Here is a 25,777-nt window from a genome sequence, read left to right as displayed (position 1 = left end):
GTAAAGATGCCCCAGAGACAATCCAGCACATAACAGCAGGGTGCAAGATGCTAGCAGGCAAGGCATACATGGAACGCCATAACCAAGTGGCCGGCATAGTGTACAGGAACATCTGTGCGGAGTATAACCTGGAAGTCCCGAGGTCAAAATGGGAGATGCCCCCAAGGGTGGTGGAGAATGACCGAGCTAAGATCCTGTGGGACTTCCAGATACAGACGGACAAAATGGTGGTGGCTAACCAACCGGACATAGTGGTGGTAGACAAACAGAAGAAGACGGCCGTAGTGATCGATGTAGCGGTTCCGAATGACAGCAATATCAGGAAGAAGGAACACGAGAAGCTGGAGAAATACCAAGGGCTCAGAGAAGAGCTCGAGAGGATGTGGAGGGTGAAGGTAACGGTGGTCCCCGTGGTAATCGGAGCACTAGGTGCGGTGACTCCCAAGATAGGCGAGTGGCTCCAGCAGATCCCGGGAACAACATCGGAGATCTCTGTCCAGAAGAGCGCAGTCCTGGGAACAGCTAAGATACTGCGCAGGACCCTCAAGCTCCCAGGCCTCTGGTAGAGGACCCGAGCTTGAAGGATAAACCGCCCGCAGGGGCGTGCTGGGTGTGTTTTTATATATATATATATATATATATATATATATATATATATATATATATATATATGTGTGTATATATATATGTGTGTATATATATATGTGTGTATATATATATGTGTGTGTATATATATATATATATATATATATATATATATATATATATATATATATATATATATATATATATGTGTGTGTGTGTGTGTGTGTGTGTGTGTGTGTGTATATATATAAATATGTATATATATACATATTTGACATACTTATTCAGTAATGCGCATACATTCTTATATTTGTACATATATTTATTCTTATAATTCTCAGATTCCTATTCTTATATTTTGCTTTGTTCTTATGCTATTGTGTTTTGCACACCTCTGTTGCTTGTGAAGCTTGCACACAAGAATTATACTCGCATGTGCTGTACCAGTGTACGAGCACATGTGATGTGACAATAAAAGTGATTTGAATAAATTTAAAATTCTTCTTGTCATATGCAACGTCTTGAAAAATTCAATTCAATTTCATATCAGTTTTATTTATATAGTTCTAAATCACAACAACATTTGCCTCAAGGCCCCATCTCATCTTTAAGACGTCATAGTACCATATCATGAAATTTTGATTTTAATTGTGGTTTCTAAGGTGTTTAAAAATAGAATAGTAGGCAGTCTTCAGCTTTCAGGCCCCTCTTCTGTAGAGTAAATGGTCTGTATTTGTATAGCGCTTTACTTGGTCCTAAGGACCCCAAAGGGTTCTTATATAACGCTTTTCTACTCATCTGAGCACTCAAAGCGCTTTACACAACGTGTGCATTCACCCATTCACAAGCACATTTTTCTAATAGCTAACATTCACACACATTCATACTCCGATGGATGCATCGGAGAGCAATTTGGGGTTAGTATCTTGCCCAAGGATATTTGGCATGCAGACTAATCGAACCACCAACCTTCCGATCAGTAGATGACCTGCTCTACCACCTGAGCTACAGCCACCCCACCACCAGTAGGCAACGGGTGAAGTGTCTTGCCCAAGGACACAACAACCGAGACTGCCGGAGCCGGGCTCGAACCGACAACCTTCCGATTTCAAGACGAACACCTAACTCTTGAGCCACGATCGCCCCACTAGAGCTAGTCCCCAGTTTTGATTTGGGAGACAGACGATCTCTCTATCTTTAAGATTAAGCTTATGATGATGATGTACTGGCTGCATCTTTTTCACCTGTTTTTACTCTGTGTGTTTTCACACTTTGCATCAAATTTTGCATACACTTTTTGTCCTGTCTCTCTTGGCTGACCTTCCCTGAGCCTAGTTCTGCTGGAGGTTTCTTCCAGTTAATAGGGAGATTTTGCTTTCCAAGTGCTTGGTCATAGTGGGTTGTCTGATTGTTTGAGTATTCTCTCTATTTTTGTAGGGGTCTTTACCTTAAAATATAAAGAGCTGTTATGATTTAGTGCTATATAAATGACATTGAAGTAGCTAGTATTCAGCAGTCATTTTGCCTGTAGTCACTTAAAGTTGTCAAATGGCATTCACTTTTTATGGTCTCTGGTGACCACGTGACTTCCAGTGTGGTTGAAGCTTTTAAGATATGTCATGTTACTTTGCCAGGACAGTGGCTCTTTGTTTCTTCGATTAGACGCTCACCAACTTTCTTGGAATGTGTCCTGACTGCAGCACTGCATTTACAAGCATGGCACTGATATTCATCTTGTCATCAAGCACTGAATGTTCTCTGACTCTTGCAGTGAAAAAAAAATTATCCAGTGGTCTGTTAGAAGTCATACCTTCATGTATAAGCCCATGTCTCAGTATATAAGAATCAAAACTGTTCAGTTTCTTTTTTTATATATTAAAGGGTTAATATTGATTATTAAATTATGGAGTTTAAAGTTTTTTAAAAACTGTATAATCATAATAAGTTTGAGGGTAATATGCAGGGGGCTAGTTGCCAGATTTCCCTGGTTGTTAAGTTTCATCTCCTCCTGCTCCACAATCCCCTTCAGGCACTCTGATTTGCAGACAACTCTGAGTCTAATGTATGAGCATTCACCCTGTTATCACAGATGCCCACCCAGTACAACACCGCCACATAGTTTATGGTCTACGCTGATCTGTACTTCTTGACCATCATGCATCGAGCTTAATAAACTTTCATAAAAATATTTCAATGTTTTCTTCATATCCAGAAAGGCTATTGTTGCATCTCTCTGTCACCCAGCTGATCTAAACACACCTCATTCACATCCTACCACAATCAAACCCTGTTACAACATACGGTCTAATTTCAGATATGGCTTTTGTTAGTAATATTGACAAAGATTACATTAACTGCATATTGTTTGTGGATACATTTTTGTGTGGTCTAAACATATTTGCTGTTCATAGGGGAACCAAAGGCAAGGACATCAGCACTATCAAGTCATTGAGGGTTCTTCGAGTTCTCAGGCCTCTGAAGACCATCAAGCGCCTGCCAAAACTCAAGGTTTCACTTCATCACTTAAATCACTTTAAGCATATTTGCACTGCACAAGACACTAAATAATGTGGATTGCACAACACTGGTCACTATATTCTTCATTTCCAGTTAATACTTGTACAGCTGCTGTTATTGTATATATATATTTATATTTCTTCATACATTCTTATATAGTTCTATACTGTGTATTGTGTATTTTGTTGTACAGTTATTTTATTTTCAACTTTAATTTATATATTTTATCTTATTTTTTCCCAGTTAAATTTACCCTTCATTCTAATTTGTGTTGTACCGTTATTTCATTTTTAACCTTAATTTTTTATATTTTATTTTATTCCTTCCTAGTTAAATTTACCCTTTTTAATTTTTCATATTTATTTCCTATCTTATTCATAGCCTTTTCTTTTTTTTTTCTTTAGGTCACGAGCAGTTGTCTAAGCATTTCACTGCATATCGTACTGTGTATGACTGTGTACGTGACAAATAAAATTTGAATTTGAGGTTCAATTCTAGGACTTGAGTACACCCCCTTTAAAAAGTACAAATTTAATCAGTAGCTCAATGAACAAAAAAACACTTTCCCAAATTTTCACAAAGCTGAGTTTTAGTCAACACTCCATAACATGAAAATAAGGTTAATAATATAACTTAGATCACAAAATCTTCAGTTTTACTCAAATTGGTTGAAGCAAAAATGAATACACCCTGCAACAAAAACTACTACATCTGGTATTTTGTATTGCCACTGTGATTTTCAGGGACAGCACAAGTCTTCTAGGCATGGTATGAACAAGTTGGCAACATATTGCAACATCTATCTTTTTCCATTCTTCGAGAATAACCTCTTTTAGAGCCTGGATGCTGCACGGAGAGTGATGCTCAACTTGTCGCTTCAGAATACCCCACAGGTGTTCGATTGGGTTCAGATTAGGAGACATACTTGACCAGTCTATCACCTTCACCCTGTTCTTCTTCAGAAATGCAACAGTAGCTTTAGATGTGTGTTTTGGATCATTGTCGTGTTGGAAAAGTGCACAACAACCAAGTGCACGCAGTGATGGCAGCATCTTCTCCTTCATTATAAAGCAGTACACAACATTAAGTTCATGATACCATCAATGAAATGCAGCTCCCCAACACCAGTAGCACTCATGCAGCCCCACATAAGGACACTGCCACCTGTCGGTCGCGAACGAAATGGCTCTTAGAGCCGGATCTTTGATGTGAACGAGCCGGATCTTTGATGTGAACAACGCGAGCCGGCTCCTTATCGTGAACTGTGGGGGTTTTTTTCTTTCTCTTTTTTCCGCTTCACTCCGCATGCGAGCCTTGTGCTTTACGCTGGGATGAGGGGGGAGGGGCGGTAGTTACACTCAGTAGCACAGGAACAGACCGGGAGGGAGAGAAAGAGAAAGAGCCAGGGACAACAACGTCACATTAGAAAGGTATAGTAATCATCCACAACTATTTTCAGTTGCAGATGATAAAGGATTCAGAAAGTTTATTCATGCAGGTCCATATGACAGAGAATATGCATGTTCTTTTTGTTTTCATATTTTAATTTATATTTAATTGTGTTGTGGTTTGCAGTGTTTTGTGTTGTTTCACTTTAAATTTGTAAAAGGAAAAAGCTGAAAATTTAAATTGTTAAAAGTTGAAATGTGAATAGTTGATTTTTGTATTATATGATTTATTTATTACATTTTCTGTGGAGTGAATAAATAAAAGTATATTTACGGTGGCCCCTACAGGCAAAGCATGTACAAACTTCAAAACAGGTATGAACTCTAAAGCACATACAAAAGACAACAGAAGTGCTCCAGGATGCTAGGTGCAATGTTGAGCTTTTGTTACCTAGTGGCTACACAAGCCAGGAAGTACCAACGACCGGATTTGGTGTGTGGTAATAACAGGTAAATGAACATTTTTTTAAATTATTTGAATATATATGAGTGCTTGTGTATAAATACACAAACAATACACACATGCTTTCAATTGTGTAATTTAAGTGATCTAGGTAGCTCTGTTTTGGAAGTTCAGTTCATGCTAGAAATGTGTTTTGGAGTTTGTACATGTTTCATCTCTAGGGGCCACCGCATATATTTATATATAAAAATATATAAATAAAACCACTTTTTTATTTTACATTAGTAATTCCTTTTGTGCATAATTTTATATTATTGTTAATAATTAATTAATTAAAGCAACAAAACAACTTGAAGAGCCGGTTCGGAGCCGAAAGAGCCAGCTCTTTTTAGTGAGCCGAACCGAAAGAGCCGGTTCTCTAAAAAGAGCCGGAAATCCCATCACTACTGCCACCACCATGTTTCACTATAGGCACCATGCATTTCTTTTTGAAATCCTCACCTTTACCACGCCATACAGTTTTGAAACCATTAGTTCCAAAAACAGTGATCTTTGTCTCATCACTCCAGATTATAGAGTCCTAGTAGTCTTCATCTTTTTCAGCATGGGCCATAGCAAATTCTAGGCGTGCTTTTTTGTGCATGGACTTTAGGAGAGGCTTTCTTCATGGACGATACCCATGCATGCCATTCCTCTGAAGTGTGCGCATCAGAAGACGCTCCTGTCAAGATGTTAACTTACGTGGAGAGCCTGGACGTCTCTGTACAATGGTTGCAATTCCATCTTTTTTAAATTTTTGGATCACTTTTGCTACAGTGCTTTGACTGATATGTAAAGCTTTTCTGATCTTATTGTAGCCCTCACCTTTTTTGTGTAAAGAAATTATTTCCTTTCTCAGATTTTGTGACATTTCTCTTCCATGTGGAGCCATTGCTGACAGCATGAAATGGGAAGTGTCACGGTCCTGGGTCTCCTGACCCAGCGTTTTTAGTTCTTTGTGATTTTTGTACACAGCAAATCCAGCATGTCCAAATTAACACTGTCGGATTTGATTTCAACACTATTAAAGTGTCTATATGGGTCCACACCAGAGAGTGTTAATTTAACTCTTTTTGGAGAGTTGGTACGTTAACTCTGATTTAGTGTTAAACACCAAATCTGTCTGGAGTTGATAATTTAACACTTGGTGTTAAGAGTTTATATATTAACTCTCAAAGAGTATTTTAGTTTAACTACGTAAGAGTTATCTTCTAATTCATTCTAAAAAGCTGGAATTTTACTGTTCTGAACTTCTAGAAATTTCTTTTGGAAATAAACATTTACTAAAAAGACGCAATGGTTTTTGAAAAACATTTATTCTGAACTGTGCACCACAATTTCAAAACATTTTCTGAAAGATGTAACAGTGTACATGTTCTCACTTTCATTAGAATTTTGTTTATCAAAAGGTCTGACATGGTAAATGCAAATAACAGCATTCTCATCACTTATTTCTTCAATACAATATGCATGTCCTTCATTCATCACTTTGTGGAACTTCAACGCACTTCTGCTCTCCCCCATATTCCATCTTCACAAGCATATCCTGTGTGGAGATCGAATAAAAATTAGTTGACACTAATTAATGGCACAAATAATCCAGTAAACAATTGCAGCACAGTAAAAAAAAAAAAAAGGAATCCTCTTTGAGCCATTACTTGTGTAAAGTATTTTCCCAAAAGACAAAGACACAGGCAACAGGTAATACTGAACTAAATGTAAAACCTCAACCTTTTTCATTTTTACCTAAACCGTGTGCACAAAACTCTGGAGGGATCTAAATGCTACCGTGGAATCCAGTCAGGACGTCTGCTACTGCTGTTATCTCGTGTTTTTTTTTATTTTTTTATGGGCGATCGTTTTCAGGCTTCAAGCAGCACCATTATACCAACATTTCACATTCTAGACATTGTTTTAGGTGTATTTGACCAAAAGTTTGACTGAAAATTCACATGCAAGCTTTTTTTTCAAGGCTGTGGTATTTGCCCGCAAACAATACCTTTCAGCTAGCTAAAACAGAATATTATGCTATCAGCGAGCAACATGGCTAATGCCTTTCACACAGCTTTGTCTCAACTCCAAAGAGCCACAGAAGTAAAAGCTCATAATAATAATTGAAACAATCTTTGAAAGAATGACTTACCAAGCATGGCAAACAACTCAAATATGTAGAGCAAAATGTTCTGAAACGGCTTCACTTCAGCTTCGATTGGAGCCGTGCTGGGGGCGGAGTCTGTGAATTCACTCTATTGGTGTCATAGCCCCTGTAGGAGTTCAGAGTTAAGAGGTCAAGAGTTAATGTTTCCATTTTAACACCTCCAAATTTGACAGAGAAACACTCATTTTTAACACTCGATTTTAACTACTATCATTTTACACCTCAGAGTTACATTAAAAGAATGTGACTCTACTTAGAGTAAAATTAACTCTACTTTTGCAAGGAGACTATTAACACCAAAAAATTTAACACTTTTGAATTTGCTGTGTATTATTGTACTTGTGTGTGATTTATTCTATGGCTTCTAGTTTTGATCCCTTGCCCTTCATGTCTCTCTGTGTCCCCTCTGTTCTGTGTAATTGTGTGTCTTTGCATGTTTGAGTTTTCTTGTTTTCTGTCACTCTGCATTATGTTCTCATGGTTGGTCTTCTTAGACCTCTGCCTTATGGTTTATGTCTCTGTGTTTCTTAGTTGCTGTCTCCACTGTGTCAAGTTCGCATCTCTGTGTGATACTTCCTGTTTTACTTTGATGGTCCGTGTCTTATGTGAATGCATCCTGCTTTGCTTGTCTCGTCAGTCCTGATTTCTCCCAACTGTGCCCTCCTTCTGTGTCTCATTCCCCTCGTTACTTCCCAGTGTATTTAAACCCTGTGTTTCTCTGAGTCAGTGTCGAGTTGTCCCTCATGACTGTGTGTTTCTACTTGTAGCTCCCTGTGTGTTTTGATAGAGTCTTCTCAGTTTAGATTTTGTAGAGTTTTTGTGTTCAGCAATACAAGCTGCCATTTTGAGTTCAGTCCTGTCTCCAGTGAGTTTGCGTTTGGGTCCAATTCCTGCCGGCACACAGCCGAAACATGACAGGAAGGGCTTTTCTTTGTTAATTAATGTCCTTTTATAGTCACCTGTCTGCTGGACATCTCTTAAATGAATCATTAGACTCACCTGTGCTTGAATGCCTGTTAATTCGAATTTTGAAGTCTTAAGCGTGGCTTTTCTCCTAATTGGGGTGTACTCATTTTTGCGACATGGGCTTGAATGAATTTGTTAGGAAAATCACTTTTTTGTGTGCACAAATAAACAAATCTTGTTTGCAATCAATGGCCCACATTTGTGGGAATATTTTGTAGTAGTATCTCATAGAAAGGAAACTAAAGGTTTTCTGACAAACGTAGTGGGGTGTACTCATTTATGCTGAGCACTGTAGCAGTTAATTAGTAGTCATTTTGTAGACAGCTCTAGTTAAGAAAGCAGCATAGTAACAAAACGACCAGCATTAAATCATATTTACAAATTTTGTGTAATCTTCTTCATTTAAAATTTAAAATCTGTTTGTGTCCTCAGGCGGTGTTTGACTGTGTGGTTAACTCTCTGAAGAATGTGCTGAACATCCTCATTGTTTACATCCTCTTCATGTTTATCTTTGCCGTCATCGCAGTTCAGCTCTTCAAGGGGAAATTCTTTTATTGCACTGATGAGTCCAAAGGCCTGGAGAAAGACTGCAAGTTGGTCTAAAAAAAATCCCCACAGCCTCACTTCATATTTCAGAGCTTAAGTAACTAAACTTTCAAATGCTACTTATTGTGTGCCTGTCTCCACTTGCTTTATTTCTTACAGAGGACAATTCCTAGATTATGACAAAGACGAGGTGGCCGCCATGCCCAGAGAGTGGAAAAAGTATGAGTTCCATTATGACAATGTGCTGTGGGCTTTTTTGACCCTCTTCACTGTCTCGACCGGGGAGGGCTGGCCAACGTAAGTACAGCTAGTCTGATTATTAAAATGTATTCAATGAAAAACAGGGCTTGTCCAGGAATGTAGTTCCTTGTTCATAAATGTAGCCTTACATGATTCCAATGAGAAAACTAACTATTTAAAAATGCAAATAAAACTGAAAATAAAAACTTACCAAGACAGAAGTTCATCCAAATATTCAGAAGGCTCTGGTATGATGTTCAAGCCAACAAGCAGAAAACCCAATACATTAATCAGAAAAGATCATAGCATCATAAAGTTCAATTTTATTTATACAGGACCAAATGACACTAACAAACCCTTCAAGGTTTATATTGTAAGGTAAAGATTATGGAAGCTCTTTTCCACCACACAAAAAAAGTATCCATAACTTGAAATTTTGAGTTATTTACTCGAAATTTCGACTTATTAACTCAAAATTTTGAGAAAAGTAATTAAAAAATTTGAGTTGGCTCTGCCAATTAGCAATCTACATGAACGACATTTTGTTGTTACCTGGAAGGATATGGCACAGAGGAATGCCTACTCAAAACCGGATCGCAACAAATTGGCACTTTCGAGAGTATGTTTGCCGATAGTAATGCCATGGGATTCGGCTAATAACACAAGGATTTCATTGTTACGTCCCAGGGGGTCCTTTTGTCCCTCTGTGGGGGGGATACTCCCACTAGGTTTATATCTGGGACTCTTCACCATTTGACCTTAGAACTGAAGAAGCTTCTCGGATGAGAGGTGAAACGTCTTCAAGCAACTTAAAGAAGTCCAGACGCTTTTCTTTGCAAGCTCCTTTGACTACGATGACCTGGATGACTGAGAACCTTCACAGACACATTGTTACGTCCCAGTCTAGGGGTACAGGAACGTAACATAAGAGTTAAAAAAGGAAGTGAACCCGCCCTGGGCCCCAAAACCATACACAGAAAACACAATTTCTTAGTGAACGGTGCTTTATTTTTCTACACTGAAAATGAAGCTCCGGGGTGAACAAAGGCCAAAATAACAAACAAAACAAGCTAAGTCAGGTGAGGAGGTGCTATCTAAAACCCTATGTGAAACAAAAACCAAACAAAAGACAAACGCTACACCTAACTCCCTAACTGAAATAAACAGGAGAAAATAGTACAAGGAAAATAATAAGGCAGCTCACCCCTTCTGTTTCAGTGCTATTTACAATGTGCTATTTACAAGTGAAAACTATTGTACATACTATGTACAAAGCTCAGTAAGTCACGAGAGTCACAAATATCACAAAGTTTGGAGGCCAGGGTCAGGTCTATGCTGCTGTCAGTTGCTGCCCCGAACAACTGCTGGTGAGGGATTTTTAAAGCAACCATGATCAGGGGACCAATCAGCAGCCGTCAGCTTATCCAATCAGGGACCTGCAGGGACTTAAAGACACAGACAGAACAAGAAACAGCCACCAAGAGACATTATGACCAGGGCCGTAATTCAAATTTTTGAGAAAAGTAGTTAAAAAATTCGAGTTAGCTCTGCCAATTAGCAATCTACATGAACGATGTCATTTTGTTGTTACCTGGAAGGATATGGCACAGAGGAATGCCCACTCAAAACCGGATCGCAACAAATTGGTGCTTTCGAGAGTATGTTTGCCGATAGTAATGCCATGTGATTCGGCTAATAACACAAGGATTTCAGCATTTCTGAAGCCACACTGAAAATACTCAGCAATTTGTGCATTAGTATTACAGTACTAAGCTACTGTAATACTAATACAGTAGCTTAGTATTACAGTAGCTAAGCTACTGTAATACTGGTAGCTTAGCCATGTCATTTGTAGCTGAGGGCTTCAGCTTCCGGGTAACAAGGAAATGACATCATTCACGTAGATTACCACGTAGATTACCGATTGGCAGCACTAACTCAAAATTCCGTGTTACTTATCTCAAAATTTCGAGAAAATAACTTGAAATTTCAGAACTAACTGGCACTAAATGGAAGGAGCATATAACCCCAGCCTCTTTACACTGGGTCACTGTTCCTTACAGGATCCAATTTAAACTCTTACTTTTTTGTTTTTAAGGCACTTACCAGCCAAGCCCCTTCTTACCTGTCTGAGCTCCTAATTATTTTTGCTCTAGAGAAAACCATGAGGTCCAGTTCAAAACTCATGTTGTCAATTCCACGGACTACTTCATTCTTGTGGCGACAGAGCCTTCTCTGTGGCAGGTCACAGACTTGTGTTGTGCATGGTGAACCAATACAGGAATTGAGCCATATATTCGGTGTGGGGGAGATTACCCTCTTTATGACCAAGGATGTTGTTAAAAACAGTTGTGAGCAGGAGGTCACACAAACGCACCCCCATGACACACACACACACGTGCACACACACACACACACACACACACACACACATAGTGCCTTGTCTTTTGTAACCAAGGGGGGTAACCAATGCAACACAAGCACCTCGCACCTTTACGGTGGGAGGTGGTTATTTGTTTTTGTTTTTTTGTTTTTTGCCTGTCCCATTTGGTTCTTTAGCCGTCAGAATTGTTGTCTGAAGACCAACAAGGATACCCAATGGATTTATTTTGCCAAATGGATGATCAGGGCATTGCCGTATTGGTCCATTTGATCGACCTTTGTTTTTATTATTTATTTTATTTTATTTTCAATTGTTACAGACGGGACAGACATGAGTGAGGGATAGGAAAGGGAGAAAGAAAGAGGAAGGAAAAGAAAAACAGAAGGGGAGAGGGACAGTGAGAAAGGGGAAAAAAATAAAAATAAAAATCTCCTGGATCACCTGTTGAGAGAAAAAGAATAGAAAACAAGCAAAAAAACCAAAACAAAGCAACATACTAAACACAACACCATTGCATTAATCTAGCTAAGTGTAAACAGCAGTAAATACTAAATATTGAATATTGTTGTGCAGTACGCAGGACAGACAGCGCACAATGTGCTTTGAAGTAGCAGCCAAGAAAGGTGTGATTTAAGTCTACGAACAGTGAGCATCCATGTGCACACCAGTATGGATCAGCGCGCTTGTATTCAAATGGTTTCCCCATGTAATGGTCCACAAGAGGGTGTAGGGAGCCATAGCCCCATCCCCCAGGGCATGAAGCAGGCACGGAGGAGATCCAGGCCCCAGACATCCAGAGGCCCCAGAGTGCGAGAGCTCAAGGAGGACCACTGGAGGGGCATCCGTGCCACCCTCATGGGAAGGGCTGAGGATCCCCAGACGAGGGGTCACCCAGTAGCCACCGAGCAGAAGCTAGAGGGGCCTGCACCAGCCTGCCAGAGTGGACCGAGCCGCAGGCCCAGAGGCCGGAGGCCCGAGGGCCCCCCGCGCCACGGAAGAGGCCTGACCGAGCAACAGGCGCCAGGCCCCGCCAAGTAGCCACCGGGAGTGAGCTGGTACATACCTGAGCGCCCAGCCCCGGACACCAAGAACCACCAATGCACCGACCCCTGTGTTGTGTATTGTAAGAGGACCATCCTGTCCTGTAAAAAAAACTGTGGTGTAGAAGTGAACTTATAGTGAACCTTGCCAAAATGTGAGTGTGCTTAGGCCACAGTGACTTGAGTGAGATGGTTGGACAGGGGCAGATACGACTGGTAAAAGCCAGAGTAGAAATTATTGATCAGTTCCCTCCTCCTACTCCTGCTACTCATCAAATTATATGTCACCACTGATATACTGACCTGTTTTCACCTCTTGTAAATAAAATAGTTTATGCATACCATGAATGGGCTTCCTCTTTTGTTTCAAGCTACTTGTAAAATAATATAGAGAATATAAGAAGCTGCAAAATGGTGCCTAACTCAAAATGAGATGAACCAAACAAAAAACAGCTAAATTTAAAATATCTGACGTTTAAATAATAAATAAATAAAAAATATATCTTATTTGTATAGCACCTTTCTAGACAGAATCACAAAGTGCTGCACTTAAGATAACAAATAATCAAAGGGTAAACCAGACAATATAAAACAGGCAGAAATTTAACCAAAAACAGTTTTAAAAAGGTGAGTTTTGAGTTGTTTTTTTAAAAACAACTACCGAGTCCATGGTTCTTAATGTATGAAGGAGAGTTCCACAGTCTCGGGGCCACAGTGGCAAAAGCTCTGTCACCCTTTGTTCTCATCTTAGTCTGTTTTATAGCAAGTAAGCCCTGATCAGATGACCTCAGGGACCTGCTAGGGACATAGGGCTGTAGCAGATCGGCGATGTAGGGTGGTGCCAGTCTAAGGCTCTAAATGTCAAGACTAGGATCTTAAAATGTACTCTAAAGTCAACAGGAAGCCAGTGTAGCTGAAATAGCAATGGTGTCACATGTGAATACTTGGAGGTTTTGTCAACAGCCTAGCTGCAGTGTTTTGCACAACCTGCAGACGATCCAGAAAACCTTTGCTTAGACACATAAACAAAGAGTTACAATAGAGATTGACAGACCACGTGACTTTCGCGCATTGCATTGTGAGTACGAGTGGCAGCAAAATCAAAACACTGCATCAAGCGCTAGCATTTCCAGCACCAGTAATCATTAATTCTGCGGTTTTAATCCCTACTTGCATTTTATTTGCCCCAAAAACAGTTATGTACAAAATGACGGAGAACACGGCAGGTCCGTACAAAGACAGACTTGACGAAAATGCAAAAAAAAAAAGTACGAGGAAAAATCAAAGGAGTGAAAGGGTTAAACCCATACGTGCATACAGAGTGGAGTAAGGACGTTAGCGTGCTGCCCAACTTTTATCACGCACATATTCATTATTAGATGGTCCTAAGTGTGAATGCATACACTCACAAAATGTTTAGCAACTTCAGATCCCTGCAACAAGCCCAGGTCCAGTTTACTTTGGTGATTTGGACTATTCCATTTCACAGCTGTTGTTAATTTTCTTTCCTTTATCTCATGTACAGGCCAACGCAATCTATTTGTCTTTTTAGGTTGTAGTATTACACAACATTTTCAGATCTAATAGAAATAAAATAAGTGTTTCGTAATTCATTCAATTTATTGTCTTTATTTATAACTGGCGATATTGTTTCATTCTATTATAGAATCTTACAAGAAAGAGGCAAAATTGTATTCCATTATGCTTTATTAGCAAATCAATAATGCAAAAAACACCAAAAAACATTGCAAAATAACATACTGGAAAACAGTTATTCATCACTTGATTGCTTCAATACAACCCTTGGACACATACTGTATATACGGGACTTTTTGTGGCTGTTTTGATATCGCTCTCTCTCTCTTAACCAATCAAATCTCGCTGTGGTAGCAGCTTTAAACTTAGTATGACCCAGGTTGATAGAGGGTTCCCAGTCTGGATCGCATTCCAGCATTTAGGCTGGTTTTCCTACAAAACACTACAAATATTAGCACGCAAAGCCACAGTGAACAAAGCAGCATAGCGAAACCAATTCAATTCAAATCAATATAAGGCTTAATTGTAACCTACATCAACAATTATGTTATGATAAATTACGTAATAACTACAACAGAAGACTGTGGAAATGCTTGGAGCAGACTTAAATGTGAGCTGGAGTGTTCTGGAATGTTATATTTGGTCTTCGAATAGCTGCAATCCAGGCCATCTGTCTGCTCTTTGTTACATTGGAAACATGGCTTGAACAGTTTCTCTTTCATGACGTAATCTGATAAAAAATCTCTTTACCCGTCAGCTTCCCGTGGCTGTCTTGCGACTGGCTATTGCAGTTAATAATACAACAGCTTCTTGCCATTTTTTGTGTTTCTTTTTATTGCTGTGTGACTGTTTTCATGTGAAAGCCTGCATGCGCTAGTACCGCTTGCCACTCGTACCTACAATCCTTTGCGGTTTTACCCCGGAAATGACGTCACATTTTCAATCTCTATAGTGAGGAAATAAATGCATGTATAGCTATCTCCAGTTTCGAGTGAGATAAAATAGGGCTTAACACATTTCTTAAATGATAAAAACAAGACCAAACCAGAGATTTCACATGCCCATCCAATGTGAGAGTCGAGTCAAAAGTGACACCTAAATTCCTGATAGAGGATTTAACATACCGTATTTTCACGACCATAAGGCGCACTGTGCTAAAAGGCGCAGTCTCAGTTATGTGTGCCCTTACTGTATTTAACACACACATAAGGCGCACTGGACCATAGGGCGCATACAAGTACCGTATGCGTATTTAAAAATAAAGCGGGAGCAAACCTGAATTCGGTACCTTACTCACATTTCTATTGCCGGTAATCGTCATCATCAACAACACACAAGCATACAAGTGTGCATATTTAAAAATAAAGCAGGAGCAAAACTGAGTTTGGTACTCACATTTTTATTACCAATAATCGTCATCATCAACAACACACAAGCATACAAGTGTGCGTATTTAAAAATAAAGCAGGAGCAAAACAAAGTTTGGTACTCACATTTTTATCATCAATCAAACCCATCGAAGTCCTCATCCTCTGTGTCTGAATTGAACAGCTGCGCTAAATCTCCATCAAACATGCCAGGTTCACTGTCTTCACTGTCAGAGTCACTTTCTGTGCCGTGCGGCTCCTCGGAAACGATGCCGGCTTTTGCGAAAGCTCGAACAACAGTGCCAGCAGACATGTTAGCCCAAGCATCTACAATCCATTGGCAAATTGTGGCGTAACTCGCCCGGCGCTGCCTTCTACTCTTAGTGAAACTGCGTGGAAAAAACCACCTGGTCTCCTTTCATACACCTCCCTCAGCCAGTCTTTCATCATTTCCTCATCCATCCACCCCTTTTCATTTGCCTTAATGATGATTTCTGCTGGAAACTTCTCTTTAGGCAAAGTCTTTCGCTTAAAAATCACCATAGGCGGCAGTTTCTGTCCATTAGCATGGCAGCCAAGCACAACAGTAAAAGAAGACTTTTCATACCCCGTTGTGCATATCGCTACCGTGCTGGTCCCCTTCTTCTCCACAGTGTGACTCACCGGGATGTCAAAAGTGAGCGGGACCTCGTCCATGTTTGTGATGTGGCTGGGCTGGATGTTTTTGTCGCCGATGTGTTTGCTGCAGTAGGAGCGGAAGATGGCCAGCTTTTCCTTATAATCTGCTGGAAGTTGCTGCGCTACCGTAGTCCTGGTCCGGATGGAAAAATGGCACCGTTTCATAAAACGAAAGCACCAAGACGGACCTCCTTGGAAATGTTCAATGTTCATCTCTTCAGCTAGTGAAACTGCTTTTAGCCGAATGGTGACCGTCGAAACGCTTCTCCCGCTCGCTCTTTGCTCGATGATCCACCGCTCGAGTCTTTCCTCCAACTCGGGCCACCTCGCCTTATGTCCGCGGAAACTCAGCTGCGTTTTCTTGACCTGCCGGAGCTTGTTTTCCAGCTTCCTCCATTTGCGAACCATCGATTCGTTAATCTTAAATTCTCTCGCCGCTGCTCGATTTCCATGTTCCTCCGCGTAGCTGATGGCCTTCAGTTTAAACTGTGCTTCGTAAGCGTGTCTCTTTGCCATTTTCAGGGTTGTTAAAACAACGATGTCCTGCATAATGCACATACCTGTTCTTTTATACAGGTATGTGCGATTGTCCCGGTATATACGATCAACGCCCACACTTCACCCTTTAACGTTCTCATGGTGTTCTCTACTACGTCCTCCTTACAACACATAGGGCGCACCGCGCTATAGGGCGCGCCGCACTTTTTGAAGAAAATCTAAGACTTTTAAGTGCGCCTTATGGTCGTGAAAATACGGTACACAGAAAGAGGACCAAGGGCTTTCATTATCTGGGATACAAATCTGTCCAGAGCACATATTAGTTTTCCCCTCGTTGAGTTGGAGGAAATTTACAGCCATCCAACGTTTGATGGAATCTAAGCAGTGATTTAAAAGCTGAAGGTTAGATAAATCCTGGGGCTTAAAAGAGATGTACAACTGAATATCATCAGCATAACAGTGATAAGAAATGTCCTCAAAAGAGCCCATTATATGCTGGAGCGGGAGAAGATATATTAAGAACAATAAAGGCCCCAAAACCGAACCCTGAGGGACACCATAAGTAAGGGAGGCAGAGGATAACCTAAAATCAGAGACCACCACAGAAAAAGATCGGTTATGTAGATATGAGGAGAACCACTCCAAGGCAGTATCCGATACACCAACCCAATATTTAAGCCTTTCGAGGAGGATGTGGTGGTCAACAGTGTCAAAAGCCGATGTGAGGTCCAACATAAGTGGGACCGAGCATTTTCCTGCATCATTATTCATCAAAATGTCACTTGAGACCCTAAGAAGGGCTGTTTCTGTGGAGTGAGCTCTGCGAAAGCCGGATTTGAATCGCAAATGCTATGTTTGTCCAGAGTTGGTATAAGTTGCTTAGCCACAACCTTTTCTAGAAGCTTAGCAATTAAGGGTAATTTAGAGATAGGTCTGTAGCTGCTCCAAAGAGATTGGTCTAGCTGAGGTTTTGTTTTTTTTAAGTGGGAGAATAGCAGCACTTTTAAAATAAACCGGAACTATACCAGACGCCAGTGAAGAGTTGATTAGCGTGAGCACAGATGGACCAATAATTAGTGACCTGACACTTAAGGGGAATGCTTACATAAGTAATATGCTAAAATAATATAGCAAGTCAATAAGACTTTACAAACCAGGATTAACTTTTGTAAATATTTTCCTAGAAATAATTTTTTTATACATTTCCCAGTGTTATAACACTGTTACATCACAGTCTTTCAACACCAACTGTCTGCCAGTTTTGAGAACCCTTCCCAGGTGCCTTAATGCCCACTCACATCTTCTATCAGGTGATCTCAATAGGTCACATGATAGGGTGAGGCAACGTCTCACAATGGTTTACCTGAAATCTCTGCTAATAATGACCCACACCCTTTTTCACACCTTGGCTCATGTGATGAGCCGTCTGATCAATAGTGGGTCAGCAACCCTCTTTAAGGGATAACTCTCACTAGTGTTTAAATACCTGGAACTCTCTACCCTTTTTTAATGAATGGTGGAAATGAAAGTTCCAGAAGTTTCACAGATGAGAGATGAAATGTCTTCAACAAATTTAAAGAACTCCAGTGCTTTTTATTTCATAGATAGTTCTGTGAGTAATTTTCTGTAAAACGATATATAACGCTTGGCCAGGACTTCTTCTCAAAGTCCATTACAGTGGGTAAAATAAGTATTGAACATGCCACTAATTTTATATTATATATATTTCGAAATGTGCTATTGACATGAAATTCTCAAAAGATGTCAGTAACAATCAGAGGTGGAAAGTAGCGAATTACATTTACTTGCGTTACTGTAATTGAGTAGTTTTTTTGTGTATTTGTACTTTTTAAAGTCATTTTTCAAGGCTGTCATTTTACTTTTACTTAAGCGTATTTTTTTTAAAGTATTGTAGTTCGCTACGTTTTCAATCACACCCGTTACTGAGTAAATTAAAAAAACAAAGCAAAAAAACATTGCGCTTCGGAAATACTGCAGGGAATGATGGGTAGTAGAACAACTTGGCACTAAGGTCACATTAAAGATGGAGTCTGACGTCGGTGTCACGGATCTAGTGAAAAAAGAAGCCCCGTCGAATTCTGCTGACCCTGAACTCGAAGAAACGGATGTGAACCCCTGGCCGTATTTAAGGGACCATTTCGGCTTCAAGTGCAAGAAAGGCAACAGCTTTATTATGCAGTGTAAGCTGTGTTTGCCCAGAGAGACCGAGTTAGCAGCTTTTAAAAATTCCACATCAAACCTGCGCAAGCATGTAGAGGTAAGTTAAATACAACTCGTACCATTATGGTAGCAAAAAGGCTGTGTTCAAATTAATCACATTAAGTTAAGACATCTGTGAAGAACACAGATAACGTTGGTTGGTACAGCAACTTGCTGTAATCGGGCACGTTGTTGTCCACGCAACTTACATTTTTTTTACTGGGTTGGTAAATTGCCAAAAGAAAATGTGTTTACCTACGTTTTTCCTGTTTGTTAATAATAATTATTTATTTTAAAAAATAGTTAAATTAAAGACAGAAGCGGCTACTTTCTTACTTAACCCACATATGTTCACACTGCAGGCAAAAGAATAACAGAGTGCTCACTTACCTTAGATTAGTCAAAGACAGCTGACTTCTGTTACTTGTAAATTAGCACTTGCAACCTCCCGTTAACTAGCCTGTTACTGTCCAATAAAAAAAAACACGAGGTATATTGGTATATTTTACCAGCGGTAGCTATGTAATGCATTGATGTCTTATTAGGGACGTCAAAAAACTTTCTCTCAAACTTAACACTGGCCTGCCTGCCTCAGCTGCCTTCGAGCATCTCTTTAGCTGTGCTGGACTACTGTTCACTGCAAAGTGAGCAAGGATGAACTCTACTAACTTTGAAAATCAACTGCTCCTCAAAATTAACAGGAAGTTCAGAGAGTAACACTCTAGGATGGATACAAAGGAACTTTAATCTAGAGGTACAGTAGGGCAGGTGCCAAGTTTAAAAAATTAAAAAAACATTTTTAAAGCAGCTGCCGTTCAGTTCAGTACTTGTTCTCTTATTTGACAGTTTATAACACATTCTCATGTGAAAGAATGATATGGTTTTGTATTGAAAACACTGTGATACCTGACAGTTTGGTTGATTGGTTTGGTGACCATTATCCATTTTCATGTATAGACTTGCAGTTTAACTGCCACGGCACTTTAATTTGTAAAGTTTTTCTTTTCACTAAAAAAAGAACTACTTTGAGATTTATATCCCACTGTCTTTTTTTGCACTACTCAGAAGCGGCTGTCCTCCTGCTGACAGAAAAGTAACTATGTAACTTTTACTCTGAGTACATTTTAAATGAGCTACTTTTTACTTTTACTTGAGTACATTTTTAGACAGGTAATTTTACTTGTACTTGAGTAAAATTTCAGCAAAGTAATGGTACTTTTACTTGAGTAAAATATTTTAGTACTCTTTCTACCTCTGCACACGTATATAAAACAGGTCCGCGGCTCCGAACCGTAGTAAAGGGACCTCTGGCTAATATGTCGGGTTCCGCGTCGGTCTCATAGCCGAAAACTAGCTTTACTTTATGTCTCGGTCAACTTTGCTAGCGAGAGACAGAGAGAGGCGTTGAAAGGCTGCTCCAATGGAACTTATTTTTTTCGGAGGAAAACACGAAAAAAGTGTACAGCCGAGTCTTAATAGCTTACTTATAACTGGGCTCGTCAGGCACTCTTTTTGGCTGCAGTGGTTATTATTATATTTGCATGCTTCCAGCTCCCGTTTCTGCTCGGTGACAGCTCCCTCCCTCGCTCACAGACACATAACGGGTACGGCAGTCCATTCTCCCTGCAGAAGGGACTACACTGTCCATGAAGCTACATTCTTTATGGCTGTGCCTGTAACACTCTGCCTATTGCCTTCATATTAAATCATTTTTGTGAATAATTTTTAAAAATATTTCTTCACGTCATTATGTGGGCCGCAAGTAGAGGTGACATGGGCTGCGAGATTGAGACACAGGCCTCTTAATGCGTGTTTTGTTTGGGGTGTGGAAACCAAAAATAGAGAGGGCATAGCCGAACATATGAAACAGAAAAATACCGCCGTGTAATCACTTTATTTCAGTAACTGTATTCTAAGTACCACCTTTTTAAACGGTAACTAACGGAATACAGTTACTCATATTTTGTATTTTAAATACGTAACGGCAGTACATTAATTCCGTTACTCCCCAACACTGGCCACAACCAGGTGTTCCCTGCAAGATTTCAAAAAGAGGAGTGAAAAAAAAAATATCAGAAAAGTTGTCCAAGAACCATGGACCACTAGTGGAGAGCTAAAGAATGACCTGAAATCAGCAAGTATAATTGTTTTAAAAGAAAAAAAATGCCCTCAACTGCCAAGGTCTGTATGCATGCTCACCAAGCATCACTACATTGCTAAAGAAAACGCATGTTGAAACACAATTAAACTTAGTTGAGCAACATTTAGAAAAGCCTGTGAAAAACTGGGAGCATATATTCTGGTCAGATAAGAACAAAATTGAACTCTTTTGATGCCATAATACACACCATATTTTGAGGTTAAAAGGGAAAGCTTATCACCTCAAACATACAACCCCAAGAGTGAAGTTTAGAAGAAGGAACATCATGGTGTGAGGCCTGTTTTTCATCATAATGCACTGGCACCACTTATTTTAATTGAAGGAAGGATCAATGGAAAAATGTATCAGTGTATCAAGACATTGTTAATAAAAAATCTGCTGCCATCTAACAGGATGACAGGGATGAAATGAGGGTGGATGTTTCAGGAAGGCAATGATCCCAAACACACACTCAAAGAAACTCTCAACTGGTTTCAGAGAAAGAAAATAAAACTGATAGAATCCTGCAGTCAATTACCTAACCTGAATCCAATCTCATCTATGGAAAAGAAAAAGAACCTTAAGGATTTGAAGCCAATGCGTACAACTTGTGCAAAAAGTAGCGGCTTATAGCCCGACAATTACGGTAACTTAATTTAGGGATATCAGTGCCTGATTTCTTTGCATGTGTGAACTGGATGGGTTGTTACCAACTTCTGGTAGTAATTCATGTCAACATCTCATGTCAACAGCAACTTTAGAAATATATATACAGAAGACTGGTGACGTGTTCAGTATTTGTTTTACCCACTGTATATACAGCTTATTTCTCGTAACCTTTTGTTTTCTTTTTGTTTGTTTTTTAGTTTTTTGCAATTTGCCTTTATTGGATAGTGAAAGTGAGGAGAGGGGGAAGACACACAACAATCCCCACTATCCTGCAGTCTGCTCTAGCTAATAGCTAATTTTACTTTGCTTTAACTAAAGAATTGTTTCACTTTGTTCTCTTGGGAAACACACACAGCAACGTTTCCTAGCCTGAGTTATATAGTTTATAATGCTTAGCTTAAAGTGATTGCATGGATATGTTCCTGTACCTTCCTTGCTGCAGTGTTCTGAAGCACTCCGTGGATGCCACCTTTGAAGACCAGGGTCCCAGTCCAGGCTATCGGATAGAAATGTCAATCTTCTACGTGGTCTACTTTGTCGTTTTCCCCTTCTTCTTTGTCAACATCTTTGTTGCTCTAATCATCATCACCTTCCAGGAACAAGGAGACAAGGCCTTGTCTGAGTGCAGCCTAGAAAAAAATGAGGTAAAGAGCTCAGAAGTATTTAGTATTACAATATGTTCATTCATTCATTTGTTCATTTCAGGCACAACAAAATACATATATTGAACATAAAGTGCACAAAACAAAAAACAAAAATTACCTGAAAAGGAGTGGGACGAAGAAAACTTATTAAATCCCACCCCTATACTCACTCATCAACAAAAAACAATAAGCTTCCCACAGCTACGCCCATCGTTACAACCAAACAAACCATCAACAGCCCCGGGCACATGCAAGCATCTCAACGGCAGCTCGCAAACAACAATCAGAACCATCATAACTAAATACAGAATATATAATAATTATAAATTGCGTTACCACAGGTAACAGGCAATAATAATTACATAGTGACAAATATACATACATACATTTATTAAATCTACACACACATGTACATATATGTACATACATACACACACTTTTTTTTTTTTTTTGGAATCATACCAGCAATGGTAAGAGAACAGACATTACAGAGCACACTAAAACCATCATTGAGTATACTGTGACCAGACCAACTGTTTGTAGAGGAATTTAAATCTATGAATATTTTTGCATTGTTTCAGTAGTAAACTCAGACTGTTCCAGATATTCACACCACATAGAGACACACAAAAACCTTTACGGGTTGTTCAATTTCTGGGTAGTTTGAATTCCCTGAAGCCTCTCACATTATAAACCCTTTCTCGAATTTCAAATATAATTTGTAAATTTGTAGGTAGAAGTTTATTAAAGGCTTTGTATAAGATTATAGATGTATTGTAATTAACCAGATCCTGGAATTTAAGTAACTTTGCCTGAAGAAAGAGTTTGTGAGTATGATCTAGATAACCAGCCTTGTGAATAATACGCAGTGCTCGTTTCTGTACTGTGACTAATGGATTAGTTGTATTTTTATATGTGTTTCCCCACACTTCCACACAATATGTAAGATATGGAAGAACCAGGGTACAGTACAGAGTACGAAGTGCATCTTTATCAAGGTATGGTTTCACTTTGTTCAAAACTGCGAGGCTTCTGGAAATTTTGGGTTTTATGTGTCTGACGTGTGGTTTCCATGAAATTTTGTTATCAATTATGACTCCCATAAATTTGTTTTCACTCACATTATCAATGGGTACACCTTCAATGATAATTGGTAATTCAATATTATATTTTAAATTACCGAAATCATTGCTTTAGCTTTATTTATATTCAATGATAATTTATTTATATCCATCCATTTTTTAAATTAATTTTAGCTCCCTGTTTACGGTCATTACAAGATCAGTGTAATCATCGCTACTGAAAAATATGTTGGTGTCATCTGCGAACAGTATGAGTTTAAGTACTTGAGAAACATCAAAAATATCATTTATGTATACATTGAAAAGTTTTGGTCCCAACACTGACCCTTGGGGAACACCACATGTAATACCAAGTTTCTCTGAGTGGTAATGCTATAATTCAGAAGATATTTTTGTTAAGTGATTTTTTTGTTTTGAAGACTTGGGTCTTGCCATCTGAAATCAGCACAAAAACCAAACTAACCAAAGTTTGGGTATGTATTGATCATTTTAGCCTCAATTTTTTATGCATTTTTTTTTTTTTAAAAAAAGGCTTCCACCCACTTTCATGCTTTTTTTGTTGTTGTTGCTGTTTTTTAAACAAAAGACAATGTTAGAACATGATCATCTCAAAAACTATTAAAAAGGTTGAAATTTTCACTGATCTTTATTTCCATCAAAATGAATCAGTATTTGTGATAGAGGCATCAAAAACTGTCTGAACATTTAAAATATAAAAAAAAAATCAGGCAATCCCGTAAAATCCCCATGTGTGATAACACATAAATAATAAAACTACACGTTGTGAAGGAGAACTAATGATAACTTCTGGATGTTATCTAATATCATTTAAAAATAAATTTAAAAAATGTGTCAAGTTTATTTCTATAACATATTTAAAAACAACAGCTGGTGACCAAAGTGCTGTGTGTCAAACATAATCAAATAACAAGGCATAGGACAGAGTGCCCAATGTGACAGATAGTTAGGGATGGGAATATGGGGGTTATACGGTCTTGCTCGTGTGTACCAGTCAATAAGCAGTGGAGCATATAAATAAAAAAAAAAAGACTGGGGGACCCCCATGCGTGGTTTTTTTGTATTGTTTTTGTTTTGTTTTTTTCAGGAAAATGTATCCCCAGCCTAACCGGAAAACAAATCTCACTACTATACTAAAAAAGTAAAAAATATCAGTAGATAGTCTAACCTGCAGAGAACAACATTTTGGAGTTTACAGATGGTACATCTGTTATAAGTGAGAAAACAATGTTCTTAAATATATGCATATTTTTCATTTTTAAAACCTACTCTATCCACCTACCATTTTCACACCTACTGCCACGGAGGAGTCTGATAATTCAGATTAAGGTTAAAATATACAAAGATGTATTACAAATACAATCAGCATACTGATCCCCTCTTGCCAGTTGTGGAATTAGGGTTAAAGTTGGGTCACGAGGTCAGGGCGTTAGGGATTCTGTTTAGGAGTTAGGGACAGCATCTTATCTCACTCCTGATCATGCCATTGTCATGCATTGTGCTGTGGCAGGCAGAATGTGGACCCAAATGCAGGTTTCAACACACACAGGGATAACTCAAAGAGGCAGCTTTATTTGCTGTGAACATCCATGCAAAGAAAACACAAAACATAACCTAAACAGGAAACTAAAACTAGGGAGCTAGAAAAACAAGAAACTGGGGCGGGGAGTTACCTAGGACCACTCAGGAAAGACCACAGGAGAGACACACAATTAAATGACGATACCAACGCGACAACGGACAGAGAAAAACACAGGCAGAGAAAAACACAGGGCTAAATACACAAGGGAGTAACGAGAAAAGTAGAAACACAGGAGGAATACAGCTGGGAAAGATCCAATGTAACAAGATGGGGAGGAAGCAAAACTTAATACACTAACATAGGACATAAGACTATCAAAGTAAAACAGGAAACAGGAGACAGGCACAGAAGGATGGACTTGTAAATGAACAACATAGCTATATTGAAAAAATAACTTTCTGTGTTATATCTAGAATGATTAATATATGTATAAATTTGGCTTGTGTTGGTTGACTGACCTAAATAATAAACTTCTGGCTACTAACCTTATTTAAATATGAAATATTTTTAAAAATATTTCATATTTAAATAAGGTGCCGGTGCTTAAACAGTGCTCGAACCGGTGCTTAAAGAATGGAGAACACAACATTGGTCCAAAAACCTCTCATGTTCAGCTGTTTTTTTGTAAAAATATAACAATGTTAGCCTTTTCTGCAGCTATGGGGCATATATGGCATCACTCTTGACTGGAAGCAGCGCTTAAACAATGGAAAAAACACAAACTTTGTCCAAAAACCTCTCATGTTTAGCTGTTTTTCTCTTATTCTTTGGTCATTTTAGCCTTTTTGTCCAGGGTGAAGGGAGTATCGTTTGCTAGTTCACCTTACATGCATTAATTTAATAACGTGGTTAGCCTACTCAACGTAAATTACACACGAACAACATTAAGCTACTCACACAGAGAAGAACAGCTGCTGCTGCCATCATCATCCGTCATCATTTCTGCTACACTGGCAGGGCTAGGGGCCAGGACTCTCCTCTTCGGGTTTTTGGGGGATGTTGCTAACTTCGGCTCCGA

General features: G+C 39.1%; 1 protein-coding gene and 1 long non-coding RNA gene across 2 annotated transcripts in view; one reads left to right on the top strand and one right to left on the bottom strand.

Annotated features, from left to right (window-relative positions):
• Window positions 1-25,777, top strand: part of LOC146657141 (voltage-dependent N-type calcium channel subunit alpha-1B-like) — a 342,261-nt gene that overhangs the window by 198,444 nt on the left and 118,040 nt on the right. The window contains exons 25-28 of the mRNA XM_085424990.1: window positions 2,997-3,093; window positions 8,549-8,709; window positions 8,822-8,959; window positions 21,876-22,077. Of these exons, the coding sequence (XP_085281116.1) occupies window positions 2,997-3,093; window positions 8,549-8,709; window positions 8,822-8,959; window positions 21,876-22,077 (598 nt within the window). The remainder of the gene's footprint in view (window positions 1-2,996; window positions 3,094-8,548; window positions 8,710-8,821; window positions 8,960-21,875; window positions 22,078-25,777) is intronic.
• LOC146657142 (uncharacterized) lies at window positions 6,290-7,259 on the bottom strand. The gene is made up of 2 exons (XR_014914036.1): window positions 7,136-7,259; window positions 6,290-6,538 (listed from the first exon to the last, which is right to left on the bottom strand). It is a non-coding gene; the product is annotated as an uncharacterized LOC146657142 (long non-coding RNA).

Source organism: Rhamphochromis longiceps, linkage group LG12 (genome assembly GCF_057381845.1).
Source record: "Rhamphochromis longiceps isolate RC_006_pf linkage group LG12, R_longiceps_female_GT1.1, whole genome shotgun sequence".
Classification (NCBI taxonomy): domain Eukaryota; kingdom Metazoa; phylum Chordata; class Actinopteri; order Cichliformes; family Cichlidae; genus Rhamphochromis; species Rhamphochromis longiceps.
Note: the sequence above shows the minus strand (reverse complement) of the source record. Positions and strands in the feature narration are given on the sequence as shown.